Source organism: Ylistrum balloti, unplaced genomic scaffold (assembly GCF_031769215.1).
Source record: "Ylistrum balloti isolate Yb309-2 unplaced genomic scaffold, AGI_CSIRO_Ybal_v1 Utg371416, whole genome shotgun sequence".
NCBI lineage: Eukaryota > Metazoa > Mollusca > Bivalvia > Pectinida > Pectinidae > Ylistrum > Ylistrum balloti.
The window spans coordinates 82,947-100,511 of NW_026782744.1; the positions used below are offsets into that span (position 1 = coordinate 82,947).

At 34.4% G+C, this 17,565-nt stretch overlaps 1 protein-coding gene across 1 annotated transcript in view; it reads right to left on the reverse strand.

Moving 5' to 3' along the window:
• Window positions 1-386: 386 nt before the first annotated feature.
• The window catches only part of LOC132562430 (fibrillin-2-like), a 65,713-nt gene continuing 48,534 nt past the window's right edge, over window positions 387-17,565 (reverse strand). Inside the window, exons 64-97 of the mRNA XM_060227172.1 lie at window positions 17,415-17,528; window positions 17,126-17,239; window positions 16,603-16,716; window positions 16,264-16,386; window positions 15,850-15,963; window positions 15,534-15,647; window positions 15,300-15,413; window positions 14,761-14,919; window positions 14,056-14,169; window positions 13,708-13,821; window positions 13,333-13,452; window positions 12,817-12,930; window positions 12,331-12,447; window positions 11,960-12,073; window positions 11,585-11,698; window positions 11,130-11,243; window positions 10,714-10,827; window positions 10,313-10,426; window positions 9,925-10,038; window positions 9,666-9,781; window positions 9,314-9,384; window positions 8,877-9,156; window positions 8,348-8,418; window positions 7,311-7,596; window positions 6,732-6,802; window positions 6,278-6,462; window positions 5,918-6,030; window positions 5,540-5,607; window positions 5,043-5,278; window positions 4,776-4,888; window positions 4,202-4,269; window positions 3,608-3,831; window positions 2,121-2,279; window positions 387-619 (exon numbers count right to left, since the gene is read on the reverse strand). Coding sequence (XP_060083155.1) covers window positions 387-619; window positions 2,121-2,279; window positions 3,608-3,831; window positions 4,202-4,269; window positions 4,776-4,888; window positions 5,043-5,278; window positions 5,540-5,607; window positions 5,918-6,030; window positions 6,278-6,462; window positions 6,732-6,802; window positions 7,311-7,596; window positions 8,348-8,418; window positions 8,877-9,156; window positions 9,314-9,384; window positions 9,666-9,781; window positions 9,925-10,038; window positions 10,313-10,426; window positions 10,714-10,827; window positions 11,130-11,243; window positions 11,585-11,698; window positions 11,960-12,073; window positions 12,331-12,447; window positions 12,817-12,930; window positions 13,333-13,452; window positions 13,708-13,821; window positions 14,056-14,169; window positions 14,761-14,919; window positions 15,300-15,413; window positions 15,534-15,647; window positions 15,850-15,963; window positions 16,264-16,386; window positions 16,603-16,716; window positions 17,126-17,239; window positions 17,415-17,528 — 4,523 coding nt within the window. The remainder of the gene's footprint in view (window positions 620-2,120; window positions 2,280-3,607; window positions 3,832-4,201; window positions 4,270-4,775; window positions 4,889-5,042; window positions 5,279-5,539; window positions 5,608-5,917; window positions 6,031-6,277; window positions 6,463-6,731; window positions 6,803-7,310; window positions 7,597-8,347; window positions 8,419-8,876; window positions 9,157-9,313; window positions 9,385-9,665; window positions 9,782-9,924; window positions 10,039-10,312; window positions 10,427-10,713; window positions 10,828-11,129; window positions 11,244-11,584; window positions 11,699-11,959; window positions 12,074-12,330; window positions 12,448-12,816; window positions 12,931-13,332; window positions 13,453-13,707; window positions 13,822-14,055; window positions 14,170-14,760; window positions 14,920-15,299; window positions 15,414-15,533; window positions 15,648-15,849; window positions 15,964-16,263; window positions 16,387-16,602; window positions 16,717-17,125; window positions 17,240-17,414; window positions 17,529-17,565) is intronic.

Genomic DNA, 17,565 nt, shown 5'->3' on the forward strand with positions numbered 1-17,565 from the left:
TTCCGTGACTGCGTGAAATGTCCTTTCGGTCAAAGTTCAACTCTCAAACTGGAATAGTGCTTATATCATATATCTTTTAACTTATTGTGATAAAAATAATTTTCCAGCAGACATATTAGATAAAGATTAAATATTTGAATATTAGATAAATAATGTTGAGATCATGCATGAACACTGACCAGGTTACTAATAACCATTGTTCACTATTATTGATTTTAATGTTGACGTTTGTAAGATACAATGAAATATAATATTTTAACATTTTAATGTTACTACAAAACCAAGATTAGTAGATTTGAAGATATTGCAATTAAAATATGAATGGACATTTACAATGCCATCATAATATATGAACATAAGTAAATTAAACTTTACAATCAACTGGACTAACATATTATCGTTCCATCATTATTATCACATATGTTTTTGCTAACAAAGAACACTGTGGATCCGGGACAGGGAAACATGTATGTTGACCCAAAGGAACACACATAGAAGCTATGACAATCCCCAGGGACGGGGAAGTACTCATTGTGTCGACCAGGTTTACACGGGTCAGTGTAAATTTGGGGTGTTGTCATGCTCCCTACCGAAGTCGGAGTTGAGGGCGTGGTCATGTCTGCAAAGTGAAATAGAAACATGTTATAGTTAAAAGTAAACAATGCTAGATATGGTAATGCACATTTAAGATAACGTATTTACCATCAAATTTAAATAATATACTTGACCTCTAGTCTGGTATTACATGTACTGACATATTGCTGCTCTGCACTACTACATGTAGTAAGATTCTGTAATTGATATTAACATGTGGTCATCCTTCTGGTCTTCTATGACCAACACTTGGTTACCTTTGACCTCTGCTCTGCTGTTTGTTAAAAATTAGCATCAATGACCTGTGGTCTGTTATCACCAACACAAGGTCACCTTTGACCTCTCATCCGCTGCTCCTAACATTAAATCATCCTTGATCTATGGCTTTCTATTATTAGCAAGTAACACCATCAATTTAACCATTTATTTGATGTTAAACGTTGCTTAAACCATTGAAAGGAATGTTCACAGATTGATTTGAGCCCACTGCTTCAAAAATGTATTAGTGAGAGCCTTATCTTTGTGTTAGCATTGTACAGTGAAGACAGTTGTAAAGTTGATGCTAGACACAGTATTGTACTTTAGCAACTTCCTGTGATATACACTTTTGTTGACAGAAACAAGGTTTTTCCACAAAGAAAACATATATATCTAAATAGCAAAATGAAATGCTTATCACCATTAATTTTGTAAAATCCGATTTCGTGATGTTATCAATTATATTGAATGTTTACAGTGCTCATTGTTGCTCAAGGTGAAACATACAATTTTCTAAAAAATATTTTATTAACACTTGGTTATGATACAAATGAATATAAAAGAAATTGATTCACACTCTTTGTATACAATCTTTTATTCTGTTCGGTTAACACTTTTCACTCATAGCTAAAAACTTTGTAGATATTTAGCATATTAACTTTCCATAATTAAAATATTTGTTATGAAGTAAATATATACGTGGCTACAGCACACATAGTATCACATAAGTCCAATAAGATCTGGGTTTAAATGTCATTTTCAGAGAATAAGGTGAGTTCTTGTTGTGTGCCTCCGTAACGGGTGAAACATTATTCATAATGGATATTGTCTTGGTTGAATACTTTACTACAGCCGCCTTTAAATTCACCTTTATCAACCATGATAATTTCCAATTTTACCGTATTTAATCATATTGTTACATTTATGAATTATATACTCTTTGTAATTAATACAAGTATGTGGACTTGTGACTTGCTCCATAAAAGCAAGAATAATATGACACAACCGTAATTACTGTTATGTCATTAGCAAACAGTTATTGTAAATAACGTAATACTTTGAAACCATTAATAAGTTCCGGTTGTTTCCACAAAGGTTTTAATGGTTTTTATTGTCCTACTACAGCAATAAGTAGGTCAACGATTTTGGTCTGCAATGTTGTCCACATAATAAAAGAAATTTTATCGTTCATCACTAAGACAATATGATGTACATGTCAAGTCTTAATAACATCTTTGATCAACAGCTTCAGACAGACTAAGCGGTACAGTTGGGATCTGGAGAACACTTTTTTTCGACAGAATTGAAGGACATTCCAGAGGGACAATTGAGGGGCACAGATTCTTCCAGCATACAAACGACGAAATCTCTACACGTGGGGCCACTGAAGTAATCCTGACCAATCGTTGTGATTCCCTTGCATGGATCTGTAACCAAGGTCACAAGAGGATTAGCCGACCATCAAACTCAAGGATTTGCCCACCATGCATGATGCTTTGAGTATACCATCTTGCCAAACGTATATGTTCTCCAATATTTGGACAAAGCTGAGGTCATGCTCCACTAGGACCTTTTCATGTCCACCATGCATGTACAGAGTACGTTGGTATGATAAACACATATTATGATTTAGTTATGGTGTAAGATTGTTAGAAAAAGCCATGCTTGTATGAACAAAATGTACAGCCGATGATTCTAACCGTCCAGCAGCCGTAACTTTCGACTTCTGTAGTTTCCTTGAAGGTACGTTGATATTTTTGTCATCTGACTAAATGTAGTTACAAATTCAAAATGGTTCTTTTCTTACATTGTATCGAAAGAAAGTATTATCCCAAAGTAAAACGTTTGATTAAAACTGTCATTTTTAACAGATATATACCCCTTGTTACACTTTTGTTTTGTTTCTGCTGCAATATCTTTACTTAGAAGTGGTATTACCAAAATATGTTTGGTATGGCACAGTCCATTCATCAGTGGTACCACCTCCATAACATTTCCTAACAACTATAGTTTTATACTCATGAAAATATACTGGTAACGCTTGCTAAAAGTAAATGGGTTACATCATCAGGTACAATTAAGGAGATGTGATTAACAAATATATTGTACTTATGTATCACTAGTACATGTAATACTTATTAAATTAACACATCTCAAATGCTTCCAAATATGGAGTTGTCAGGGTAATGCATTATAATGTCGGTATGTTTACGTAACATTACGATAAAACATTCCATGTTGCATGACACAAGTTAAATCCCACAGTAATGAGAAGACATGGCCTTGAATGTCAAATATGTTAGTATACTAGTCTTGCATATGGTGCATGTTACAGTCGAAGCAACAGAAACGACCAGATGATTTTTTATGATATATGTTAAAACGTTATATGTAAGCCATGCGATATTCTTGATTATTGTAAAGCCATATCATTTAAGATTAAAATAAGCATTGTCATTCTCGAATATAAGTTTGATATCAAGCCATGTCAATTATAAACTTGCTAGTAAGTCATCTATGATTTGGAGAATCAGATAATGTTCCATAATAAAATACTGATGAATGTGTTAAAGCTGATTTGTTTTTTGCCAAATATTTCAATCTTTTTGTTTCCTTGCATTTTTGACAAATAGATACTTAAAATAGTGAACCTCGTTTATATTAACTTTGTGCTATAATGATATAGAAGTATTTTAATATTTTTAAAATGATATTTCAACTTTGGCCAAGAAAAACTTCCAGGGCATTAACTTACTGCTGGATGATGGTCCCCCTGGTGTTCTTTCAGCTGAAACTGTTTGCTGCTGGAAGATCAGGGACTCCTCAAATACAGCTAAAGGTCCAACCACAATAGCAATTTGGCCATTAACCGTTGTTCTGGGAGCGTTCTCTATCAGAATATCGAATATGAAGTCCTTCAATGTCTGATCTTGATCACCACGGAATTGTAGCAGGAAATTAATTTTGTCAGGAGAATTTCTGAAATTTAATGAAGATCAACCTCATGTTGAATTATATAGAGTATGAAATTTTGCCTTGATGCATACCTACTAATTACATCGGCAAATATAATATCCAAGATGACATATTTTAAAAGATCTTTTAGATTTTTGAAAGTTTCGAAAAAGAAAACAAATGGGAAAGGAAAAAAAGACAAAATGAACGAAAATGAAATGATAGCGATGGACAATTTGTTTAAGGTCACATTCACTGCAATTTAATATTGTCTGTTCATATCATATATTGTGTTTGTGATATTATTTATAGGGTGAATTTCTTTCCGAAATATTCTGATCTCATTATCTCCATAAGGTTTCAATACCAGAAGCTCACTGAAAACCAAACTTACGTGAATGATTCCACACTACAACGATAGTACTGTTCAAATCTGTCTCTGTTTTGGTACAGATTATTCAGCTGCAAATATTAAAAACACATTGAAGTGAATATAGGATAAGAGTCATTTTGCTATCCTAATGACTTTTTACAAGACAGACCATGTATGTAATAAAAATCGTTGGACAAATGGCTTCCATATACTGCAGAAATATAGGATTGACACCAATGTTAAGTCACCTGCTACAACGATTCACGCCCTATAATATCACTGTTTGAGTCCTAAAAGGACGACATGACTGTATGACCCTGATTAATTATTTGGTTCTAATGTATTCTTTTTTACTGAAATATTCTATTGAGTGTCTTTTCTACAAATTTGCTCTAAAAATTCTTTGTAACAAGCGTGAATATCACTTGTTGTTTTTGTTTAAATGCTTATATCTGACAAATCATAATAATCACCTTGAAGGCAATTCAATTTAACAATGCTACCACAGAGTTTGTGGATTTTCATGATTTTTCAACATGTACTGTAAAAGAGAAACGTTAAAAAAGACTAATAATTTTCATAATTATCTACTTACGTAATCACAAAATGGACCAGACAGAGCCAGGAATTCTGCCGAGTTTTTGTTCTTTAGTTGTTCAGTGTAGGTCAGGTTCAGCAATACAAACGAAATGTTCACAATGGTGTTTACTGCAAGCAATATCATACCCGTTAATATATATCAATCATTTCATCTTCAAATCAAATCACATTTGATTTACATACAGCAGTATCTCATGAGAGTATTGTTTTTTATAAACAGAGATATGTGTTACTTTGCTTGAACAACCAATGATACAAATACCTGGACTTTCCGTGGTCGGTGGTATCATAGTGGTGAGGTAGTCGGAGATGTTAATGGCAATATTCTCCAAGCCCCCACCGAGGTAGACAAGCTGGTCACCAATAAACATCATATCCTTATTCTCAATGAGGAAGTGTTGTGCCTGGTCACTTATAGTCTTCAGAAGAAGACTCTGTGGAATCTCCGCTGTACCATTAAACACGGTCTTAAACGTGAGAGTGTGTGGGTCCGTCACACTATAACATAGACAAAATAGTGAGAACATAACATACTAAATGTAGTAAAAATTGCGGAAATTTATACACCGAAAATAGACATCGTCTACATCCTTAATAAAACAGGGATTTTGACATTATGGTGATGTGGGTGTTTGTGAATAAATGAAAGATACATTCAAATTGGTAGTAATCAGCAGTGACCTTGGGACAAGTTAAAGTGTCTGCTAAATTCTTTAGATATACAAGAAGGTAATCAATATTTATTACTTTAACACTTACCCAATATTGTCAATGAAACATCGGTAATATCTGTCTCGTAAAGAACTTTGCCGGAAATAATTATCAATCTGAAACATTAGGGTGACATTTTTGGTATTGTAAAGTTGGAAACATTTGAGGTTTTGATGTTTTCTTTTTTCACAAATTTTTTAAATGGAATACAACTGCAAAAATGGTACCTTGAAAATTAAATTAACAATAAGAAATGTTGTCTGTCTCAAGATTGTTGTGAAAAATACATCCTATCCTTTTTGTGTCAAAAAACTTTGTAGCGTATCACAAAATGAAATACCGGTAATATAAGTACGTAATGTAATTTTGATGTAAACGATCACATCAGAGTTAACAATAGCAAACCGATATATTATCAATACATACGTCATCACAGAACACATTCTGGAAGTTTTGGAAGAGCTCCGACTGTGGATTATTGTAGTCATTTGAGTATCCGAACTTATGGATGTAAAATGTGGAGTTTGACAACCAAGCATCTGCAAAAATGAGTCATATATCATCATACATCGCGGTCAATGAATGTTAACTCCCCATCCTATACAAAGGTGTTCATCATGTTAACTTTTTAAAGGATTTGGTAAGCTGTTTTTTGAATCTTAATTTCAGTTGAAATAGCAAAACCAGGCAACAAGACTCTTCAAAATATTGAGAGATACTTCCATATATGGTTATACAATGTACATCATTTTATTTCTATTTTATCCTTTTACACTAGACGTTTACCGTGTAAGATGTACTCCCAGCTGTCATAGTAAACCAGCAGATCTCCCACCAGGTGGCCGATGGCGTCAAAATATCGGAAACGGGGGGCGTCCTCGAAAACTATTCCTGCCACATTCTGTTGATAATTCGGTACCGACAAGGTTCCGCCGAATTGAAGAACAGCTGTTATGGTGACAGGGTTCTGTCTGTAATCATTGAAAAAGAGGATTTTATTTCAATGTCAATTCAAACAAATAGATACCATATCAGAGACAACAGAAGTGTGGTATATTAGGAAATATGTAGTTCATGAAGTACTTGTACTTGAAGTCTCGTAGGAATTTTTATCATGTTTTGAGAGGCAACGGAATATCATAAAAGTGAATACCGTACTGGTATGGCGAGGGTTGAACATTTGCAAAGTTTTTGTATTTCAATCACTTACATTACCTTCGTGATATATGTAGCCACTTACCCGAAAGACTCAATTGCACATGACTCATAAGTTGGAAATAAACTTGGATGCATCTTAATCAGCCTTTCAATCTACAAATACATAAAAACAAATGGTCACATATTGTTTATTATGTTTCTTTTTAACTGCCATTGTTTCAGCCCAGTTAGTAGAATATTTCACATGTAAAAGATACACACATTTTGTCACATTCTAGAACAATGGAAGAGAGCTGTTTCACTTTTGACCTTGTTTAATCCTACAAACGATGACTGAGAATTTGTATCATTAGTCAGTTGGTCCAATCATCTGCCGATTATTCAGGATGAATAAATGTTACATATATCAAATGGATCACACTATTTCCGTCTCAAAATGTTGGAAATGAAATAACCCTAAAAAAGATATATAATCTGTGACTGCTTCATAAGGATTTCAAACTTTTTAGAGTAATTTTCAAATGTCAAAACATGTTTAAGCACTGGGGCTGACGTAAACATCTTCTAAGACAACTACTTGTAGCAGGAATATGAAATCAAATCTTGCTTTAGAAAATCGCTCTAATTATTATTACCTTTTTTCTACAGCATATCAACTTACATCGCGACAGAACAATTCTGCATGACCCTTAAATGCAAAAGAGTTGGAGTCAGCGAGGTCGGAGGTCCAGGTTCGGTTGAGAATCCGGAAAGTGAGAGGTACTCGCGTGAAGTCTGTGTAGTCTTGGTAGTACACCATGTAGTCTCCAATGTTGTATCCGAGGTAATTACCGAACCGGATCAGAGGTCGCTCACGTAATAAAATCTCGTAAAACAAGGCATTGAGTTCTTGTGAAGGTCTTTCACCTTCAAACGTCAGGTCAACACTGGCTCTCACAGGATTGTTTCTGTTCATAAAACATGAGCATCGCAATTTTAATTAGGGTAACAATTAATATAGATATATAGTGATTTTTGGGAATCACGTTTTTACAGAGTGATTCACTCATTTTGAAAATCCACATCTCTTCGTAAATGTACTCATCAAAGTTTTGGAAATTCTGCTATGGTCTCGCCTTGAAATCTTGCAAAAATTACTGGATATAAATTTAGGCCATTGGAATAACCAAATAATCCTAAAGGACGAAAAAGCTGTATGATGCAGTTTAAATCACTGTTTGGCTCTACTGTATCTTAACTTGTATCAAATGTGCAATTCACTTGTGTGTTTTGTACAATCTTTGTAGACAGTTGTACATTTCAGAGTGGCCAGTATATATGGTAACGTATATAAAAGGGAAGGCATTTCAACCATGAAAGAAATTTGAAAGATTATGTAAAACCAATACTTCATCTTAAAACCTGACTTTGCAGTATGGACTACTGATAGATGTTTTTTCTAGAATAATCATCATGAGAAAAGATATGTCACAGGACGATATCAGTCAAAAGCATCACTGTCACAAACATATTAACTGGATGATACATTTACTACAAAGGAGCAACATTCTGTATAGAGGAAACTAAACAAATACAAATAAAACACATTTTTCTACTATAATAGTGCAGTGAATTGCTAGCCTGTAGATCAACACCAGGACTGAAATCTACTTAGCTAAACGTCCTTAACATTAAAATGATATATCAGTCATTACTCACGAGAACCTGCGAACATTGCACTTGACGTATTGCGGGAAATCGAACGGATGCCGCCTCATGAACATGTCAATCTGAAAAATATACATTTCATAATTTGAACTGAAAAAACGACAACAAATTTTCAAAATTATTGAAATCTTAAAGTAGAAAAACAATGAAGCATCTAAGAGTAACACATATTTATCACATAAAACTGAGAAACAAGTTTTGTCTATGCTTCATGCATTACAATAGTTATTTTGTACCTTCAAATCACAATATTGTTTACATCTTCATGTGTTTTTGTTTGTCTTTTTTTGAAATCGTAAAAAGTCACACATTTTCCAATACATAAATTATTTCGGAAAAAGTAATTTTCTTCTGCATAAAAATGGTAATTCAGAAAGAATAAAAAAAAACACAATAAAGAATCACCAATATGTCTACAGATTCATAATCCAAACTCAAGCTAAATGGAATTAAGGCAAAACATGAAGAAAAGGAAGGTTTACAAGGTTACGCTGAAAAGTGCAGGAAGAATAAAACTTACATCATCACATATACTCCTGGCTGCCATTTTGAATTCAAACGAGTTCGGATTGGCCAGGTTTTGAGAATATGTAAGGTTTAACAGTCGGAGGTCAAGATTAACACCAGTTGTTGTGTAGTTGTCGAAGAAAAGGAAGATATCACCAATTTCTACTCCGAGAGAGTCACCAAACACCACTGGAGTTTGGCCTTGCATGATGTATGTCCAAACATCATCGCGAGTCGTACCCGGCTCATTTCCTCGGAATACCAGATCCCAGGCGATTGACACAGGGTTGTTTCTGAAGAGAGAGAATTAAATGGTTTACTTTTTTTCTTCAAAAGGCTTCAAAGACAGTAGACTTTTATACATATAAGAGCAATCAGCTATTGCATGCGTGATATCGGTTGTTGTACATAATATGGTGTGTATTTATTTTAGGATAAAAGTCAACTTACCCGAATGATTTAACTTTGCATTCTTTAAAGTTTGGAAACTGTGCAGGATTTCCTTTCAGCATCACTTCAATCTACCGAATAAATATTTATACAGATAAATGATCAATCATTGAATAGTCTATTTATAAATATTTTGTATCTCATCGCAGTACATCAATTACTATAATCTATGCTTTACCTATGTAACTATCATCAGAAATATTTTCAGTTATAATATATTTCAGATGTAAATATAATGCATATATTTTTTTCATTGTAATAAGTTGTGTTTGTGTAGTCAGTAGTTATGTTTGAAAGTGATCGTTAATTTAAATAGTGATTTTTTGTAATATGGATGGACCTGGTAGCTTACCTCATTACAAAAGGATTGAGCATGCCTTTGAAACTCGAAGGAGTTGTTATTCCCAAGAGCTGGGGTGTAGGTTAGATTGAGGACTGGGTATGAATAGTCTACGATCGTCTCGATAGCTGCAAAGTAAAACAGAATTAGTTGACAAGAGCATAACAATTAGCATATTTAATAAACATTAATCAATTAGAAATATGTGACCATTATTTTTGCTGTTTCCTAATTATAGATCAGGATGATCACTTAGACATTGCAAACTTACCAATTTCACAGTCCTCTCCAGTGTAAAACACAGGGCAGAAGCAGGAGTAGGAACCGAAATTGTTGATACAGCTTCCGTCGTTCAAACATGGGTTCTGTAGACATTCATTGATATCTGAAATAAGGATATAACACACAGTGTATATATAACAACACAATCCACAAAATTATTTACGTTAATTTTGACTGATCATCATCAGTTCAATACTAAATCATTATTAGTACAATCATGATGAACGTATGCAGTTAACATCTAAACATGTTTGGGACAAGAGGTAGATAACATATAAGCATGTTTGGGACAATAGGTAGATAACATATAAGCATGTTTGGGACAGGAGGTAGATAACACATAAGCATGATTGGGACAAGAGAGAGGATGTACATACCTCCCATACAGTTCTGTCCGGTACGTCCGGCTGGACAGATACATAAGTAAGATCCTGGCTGGTTAATACAGGTACCGCCAAACCGACATGGACTAGTCAAGCATTCGTCCACATCTGAAAATTTCACGTGCAAAATAATTGATATGTCGCTAATTTATTTGAATTAGTAATTAAAGATTACAATATGGTCTACCAAAATGTCTAATATAAAAAATAGTATAGGTTTGCTTAAAACAATTACTAAGTAAAACCATTTGTATATATATATATGTGTGTGTGTGTATCAGGTCTTAGACCAAGTGAACAGGAAAATGTTGTAAACAAATTTTGATTCAAAATATCATTTGAAACATCAATTAACCACTTGAGATAAAATAAAAGATAATCTATAAAATACGTACCGATTTCACACCTGTCACCTGTCCATCCTGCCGGACAGCGACATGAATACGACCCCACACTGTTAATACATGTTCCACCATTTAGACAAGGCGACTGTGAACACTCGTTGATATCTACAACACCAAAACAACGAAACTTAGAATTATGTTTTACAACAAATCAGTTTTTAATCACAAAGAATATTAGATATGCTATTGGGGAAGCAGTTTTAATGGTTATACTGAGGTGACCATGAAAAACAAAGTTTCTTTTATTCACTGTCATGTATGATAAAAACATACGGTTACAGAAAGTGGATAAAGGTATGTGATGCATCCTGTATGAGATTTAAAGAAATTCTTAAAGTTTTTACCACATGAACTACCTTTTTTAACATTTTTAATCACATAGTGCAATCAATTTTCCCCTCACTTACCACTTTCGCACTGTTGACCAGTAAAACCAGTGAGACACATACAGCTGTACGATCCTATCTCATTGACACATGTCGCACCGTTCTGACATGGTCTCGATAAACAGTCGTCTACATCTGCAGACAATGACAAAATCCATAAATAAATGCAATATTCCCTTATAGTATCCAAGGATGAAATACAATGTTTGCTCCATTTAATGTTCTGTATTATTAGATATCACTACTACTACTACTAATTGTTCACATGATATCAATCAAACACTATCCAAAATAAATTAAGTAGGATAAACCAGGATCTGTATTATAAAGATTGTGCTAAGGTGATCTCATCTCCAAGAAAAAAGATTTATAATCCATATTCATCATCAGTATTTTACTTTAGAACTCAGTCTAGATTTCAATTTGAGTGGACACAAAGAATTCCTCCTAATGCTGGTGGACATGACAGTACGTACCTCCGACACAGTTGAGGCCTGAACGACCTGGGGGACACTGACATAAATAGGAGCCAACAGTGTTGATACATGTACCTCCAAACTGGCATGGGGCGGTCAAACACTCGTTCACATCTGAAGTAGAATTACATGTTTTATTTCTACATTATGTTTAACTTAACTATCCCTTCATTTGTCCAAACAGTTTGTATAGTAATGTGACTGAAAATGCAAGTTTACTTCACTTTGGACAGCAAATTAATCTTTCAAATTTTCTTTACTTTCATTCATTGTTAGATCTCAAATCAATGCATCAAAAGATATTTCAGTGATGTATTAATGAACAAATATGTATTGGTAATGGATTTTAGCCATGAGTCCAAATATAAGTCATACCTATCTCACAATTGTCTCCCCTGTATCCCGGCTCACACAGACAAGAGTAAGACCCAAGTGTGTTCTGGCAAGTACCACCATTAAGGCAGGGTCCCATCAAACATTCATCCACATCTAAAAATGCTTAGTGGTTTTATTACTGATACAAATTATATCAGGAACACATTTTAAAATGTTAATTCAATCAAACCATGAACCTGACCTTTTATTGAAACAACCGCAGGACAAAATACTTATTTCTTATGTGAAACCACTTTTATCACAAAACATATTCTTGTTATTATGAAGAAGAAAACTTAATAATTTTAGCATTAGAAATATCTTTATGTACACCGATGTTGTTAAACAAAATAAAGTGTGACATGACGAACCTATTTCACAGTTATTTCCTGTCCATCCAGTTCGACACTGACAGGTGTAGGATCCTTGGATATTGATGCAAAGACCGCCGTTCTGACAGATACCAGCTTCGGAACATTCATTATAGTCTAAAATGGAAATATTTTTGTACCAGTGTCGTCAAAAAAGTATGAACAGAAGAGAGCAAGCATTCTCAAATAACTAATGCTATGTATACAATATTTCAGTAAAATGATAATTTGCCATTTGCCAATGCAACCGAAATTCCCATGTTGAACATCAAGTAAGTTTTGTAACATTCAAGTTCGCAATGCGATTTAAATCTGAGTGGTCAAACTTTCAACCCACGGTGAACATGTCAGATTTTGACAAAATATTTTTATAAATATATATTGTTTAAGACAACCATTCAATGTCTTCCAAAATAGGAACCCTATACTTTAAAATGAAAAAAAATTGATAGAAATAAATTAGCTAACAAACATTAAATGTCATACCTAGTTCACATCTCTGCCCTTCCCAGTTTTGTGGACAAATGCAATCAAAAGTACCAGGTAGGTTATTACAGGTACCACCATTAAGGCATGGGTCTTGTAGACACTCGTTCTCATCTGAAAGTAAACACATGCTGTCAGTTAGAATATTTTTGTTTCCAGTTTATCGTAAACATCTGTTCTAGTGATAAATAAATCCATAAACAATCTCATAAACTTCATGTTATTTTTACTTTAACAAAAATATTGCATCAGAAAAAATACAGATAGAAATTTAATAAATTAATATTTTTCCCTTTGATTTGACATCAATTACTATATATAGCTCAATTACTATATATCTGATTACTAAATGATATATAATATAATTTAATGCCAAAGCACATGTATTTACCCACCATAGTATCACAAATGTATCATAATACCTAAATACATATATTTACCCAGCGTATGCAGGATAATACACTAAATATAGACATATTTACGAAGGCAATCCAGGGTACTTTTGTGAGTACTGACCTTCGGTACAGTTGGTTCCGGTCCAGCCAATCAGACAACGACAGGTATAGGTACCAATGGTATTCACACAGAGTGCCCCATTTTGACAGATACCCGGGTAAAGCATACACTCGTTTCGGTCTGAGTAGAAAACATACAGCACATGGTTAATCGTCATGTATATTGACGTAAATGTTGTTGATATTTGTCTGTTTACCTTTCATGCATTTGGTGTATTAGTAGTATGTACTGAAGTTACAAGATCACGAATGTCATCAGCTTATAATTGGAAACATTGAATTATTGTTATCATTTCTAAAAGTTGTTTGAAAATTCAATTATAATAGATACATTATAACTGATGTCATAGGCTTTATGTAACTAATTCAAACTTACCTAGGTTACAGACTTCACCAGTGTAACCAGGAGGACAAACACATTTATAACTTCCAGCTGTGTTTAAGCACGTGCCACCGTTTAGACATGACATCACATTACACTCGTTGATATCTAAAAATCACGTGATAAATGTTACGATTGACAAAACAACAAAATGACATTTTCGTATCAACTGTAGAATAAAAACATTTGCCAAGTTTTATTATAAAGTTCATCTCAATAAGTAGGTTTTTTGTTAATGAATTATAATTGATTAGATTATTTGATTATGATTAACAGCAATCAAATTTCGATGATATAAACTTATGATCATGAATGTTCGGAGACCAAAAAACTATAACTTACCAACGTCGCAGAATTTTCCAGTCCAGCCATTACTACACAGACACTGCACAGAGCCCGGCGTGTTGATACAGCGACCATTGTTTTGACAAGTAATGTTCTTACATTCATCGATATCTGTATCAAAAACAATAACAATGTTCATTCGGAGGAGTTAACACACAATGACTAGTCCAAACTATTTTGAGGTTCTACTAACTTTTTAAATCGGTCTTTTTCATTGACTTCAGACCGACATTAAAAAAGTTGATAGAACGTCAGAATAATTTGAGTACACAATGACATATCCATTAGCTGCTTAAAAGTAGACTGACTGCACATTTGATTCCTGAATGGCTGACTTACCCTTAAGACACTCATCCCCATACCAGCCGTTGGTACAGTCACATTTGATTCCTGAATGGCTGACTTACCCTTAAGACACTCATCCCCATACCAGCCGTTGGTACAGTCACATTTGATTCCTGAATGGCTGACTTACCCTTAAGACACTCATCCCCATACCAGCCGTTGGTACAGTCACATTTGATTCCTGAATGGCTGACTTACCCTTAAGACACTCATCCCCATACCAGCCGTTGGTACAGTCACATTTGATTCCTGAATGGCTGACTTACCCTTAAGACACTCATCCCCATACCAGCCGTTGGTACAGTCACATTTGATTCCTGAATGGCTGACTTACCCTTAAGACACTCATCCCCATACCAGCCGTTGGTACAGTCACATTTGATTCCTGAATGGCTGACTTACCCTTAAGACACTCATCCCCATACCAGCCGTTGGTACAGTCACATTTGAAGGATCCAGGTAAGTTTCTACAGGTGCCGCCATTTTGGCATGGGAAACGTAAACATTCATCCACGTCTATAAGAAAAGAAATACTACTATTTAATGTATGAAGAAGAATGTCCTCTCACTATCTTATTTCAATATTGACATTAAAATTTTTTAAAAAAATTGCAACACTGCATTTACATGTAGATGTCATTATCCATATTACGTTCATGTTTTAACCAACACATGTGAAAAAAATAATCTGACACAGGGCACTTCATAGGGAAAAACGTAATCAGTTCTGTTTCAAATCATTAAAGTAACTTCTTCTGTTAGTGTATTTTTATTTCTTGATAATGGATGCTGGCACAGGTAAATAATATTTTGAATAGTTGCTATTCAGTTGATCTGATCAATTGCTAAATGAAAAGTCAATTTATTTATTATTTATCCCTATTAACAAAACCTACCTGTTTCACATCTATCTCCCTGCCAGCCTGTGGGGCATTGGCAAGAGAATGAGCCAGCACTGTTGATACATGACGCTCCATTCAGACAGGGCATCGTCAAGCACTCGTTCACATCTGAAAAGCAAGTAATTTGATTCATTTAAAATTTGACACCAAAAAATTTTCCCAAGATTTATCCTTTTCATGGCGTTCCAATAAACAATCATAAATATTTCTTTATCGTAAAGTACATACCTATTTGACAATTCTTGCCTTCCCAGCCAGGAGCACATGTGCATTCATAATACCCGGGCCTGTTAAAGCACGAGCCTCCGTTCTCACATGGGTTAAACTGACATTCGTTTTCATCTAAAGTGAAATAACAAAAGATAAATTTAAAAGTGTTTTTTTTATCCATCAAAATTATGTGAAGAATTAAAAGTAACACATTCTAATGGTTGACACTACGTCTCTGACATTTATGTAATAGTAAAATGAAGAGAGCGAATATTTTATCTCAATAGTGATCATCCTACACATGAAATAAATACAATATTGGCAATAGACATACCGATTTGGCAGTTCTGTCCTGTCCAACCAGATGCACATTGACATATGTACGACCCATCAAGATTGCGGCAGGTGGCGTTATTGTAGCACGGGTTATTAACACACTCGTTAACATCTAGAAAATTCATTGTTTTTTTGTTAACATTTTGTGTTTGTATTCTTGCAATATATATGTAAATGACTTAATCCACTGATAGAATGATTCCAAAAGGAAATCTTAATATACTATTCAAATTTATTATCTTTCTGGTAATTTAGCTGTGCAATACATTTAGAATTACAGCTGTTCAGAAAATCTTCTTGAACTTAAGAGTGTACACTTAATGATCTTTATGTACTACACCTAATGTTTGACTTAATGATTTGGAAGAACTTGTATTAACTCATTGTTAAGGTTATATAGGTAGGTACATACCAATGTTACAGCTCTGACCAGACCATCCCTGAGGACACTGACACGTGTAGTTGCCGGCCAGATTGATACAGGTGCCCCCGTTTATACACACACTGTAATCCGTCTCTGTACACTCATTAACGTCTATAACAAATACAACAGAACTGAGGTACAATTTTCCTTCGATAAGTGGATAAGTGTAAAGTGGTGTTGGTCTCGAGGTACATTCAACGACTCTTAATACCTGCTTTTTGAATCATTGCATGACACCTGGATAGACGAGTGACAAATATCATTCTATGTATCAAAACCTGAACTGAAATTAAATTGGGGAAAAACATCTATCGTCGGGATAGTTACCTATTTCACAATTCTTGCCTTTCCAGTTGTTACCACATCGACACAGATAGGATCCATCAGTGTTGATACATTGGCCTTTGTTCATGCATGGTATGGTGAGACACTCATTTGTATCTACAAAACACAACAAACACCACTTGTTGGATTCATATAATGTACGGAGAAGTGGAAACACACTCGCCTTTCACCTATCTGTCCGGGGTTTGTTTCCCGGGATGGATGTGTAAAGGTATGGGGTCACCTGCCCAACCATGTGAGTGCGCCCAGTTTCTTACCACAGTAAGACCTCTCACATACTTTCATTCAGGCCAACAAGGGTGATTAATATAAGTTGGAAAAACTTGCTTCGCAATTGTTGTAAAATAAAGTTTTTTCTTGTTATGTAACGTACACCTAATATTTTTGTAATACCTATCAAGCTTTACTACGTCATGTTCCAAAATAACTCATTATTAGAAGGATCACAAGTTTTCTCTAAATAATAATAAACAATACACTAATCTATATATATATATATGTATACCGTTTCTGCAGTTGGGTCCTTCTCTCCCCGGCAAACACTGACAGAGATAGGATCCTGGTGTGTTAATACAGGAACCACCATAGAAACAAGGATTGTTGATACACTCATCCACGTCTGAAACACACCAAAGTAGAAAGAAACAAGTCATGCAAAACAGATTTTCAAGGGAAAAAAGTCATTTTAACCATCGTAAAATCATCTTAAAGGAATGTTTTTATTCATTTTTATTTCTGACAAATTTTTTATTTGAAGGTGAAAGTGCTAACAGAATGGTTTTCAGGACACTTACCTTCTGTACATGTGCTTCCTGTCCAGCCTCTTGCACAGTCGCAGTAGAAAGAACCACCAGTGTTGGTGCATTTGCCGTCATTTTTGCATGGCCTCTGATCACATTCATTTTTGTCTGGAAATGTTTTTTTTACCATTATAACATCACCAAA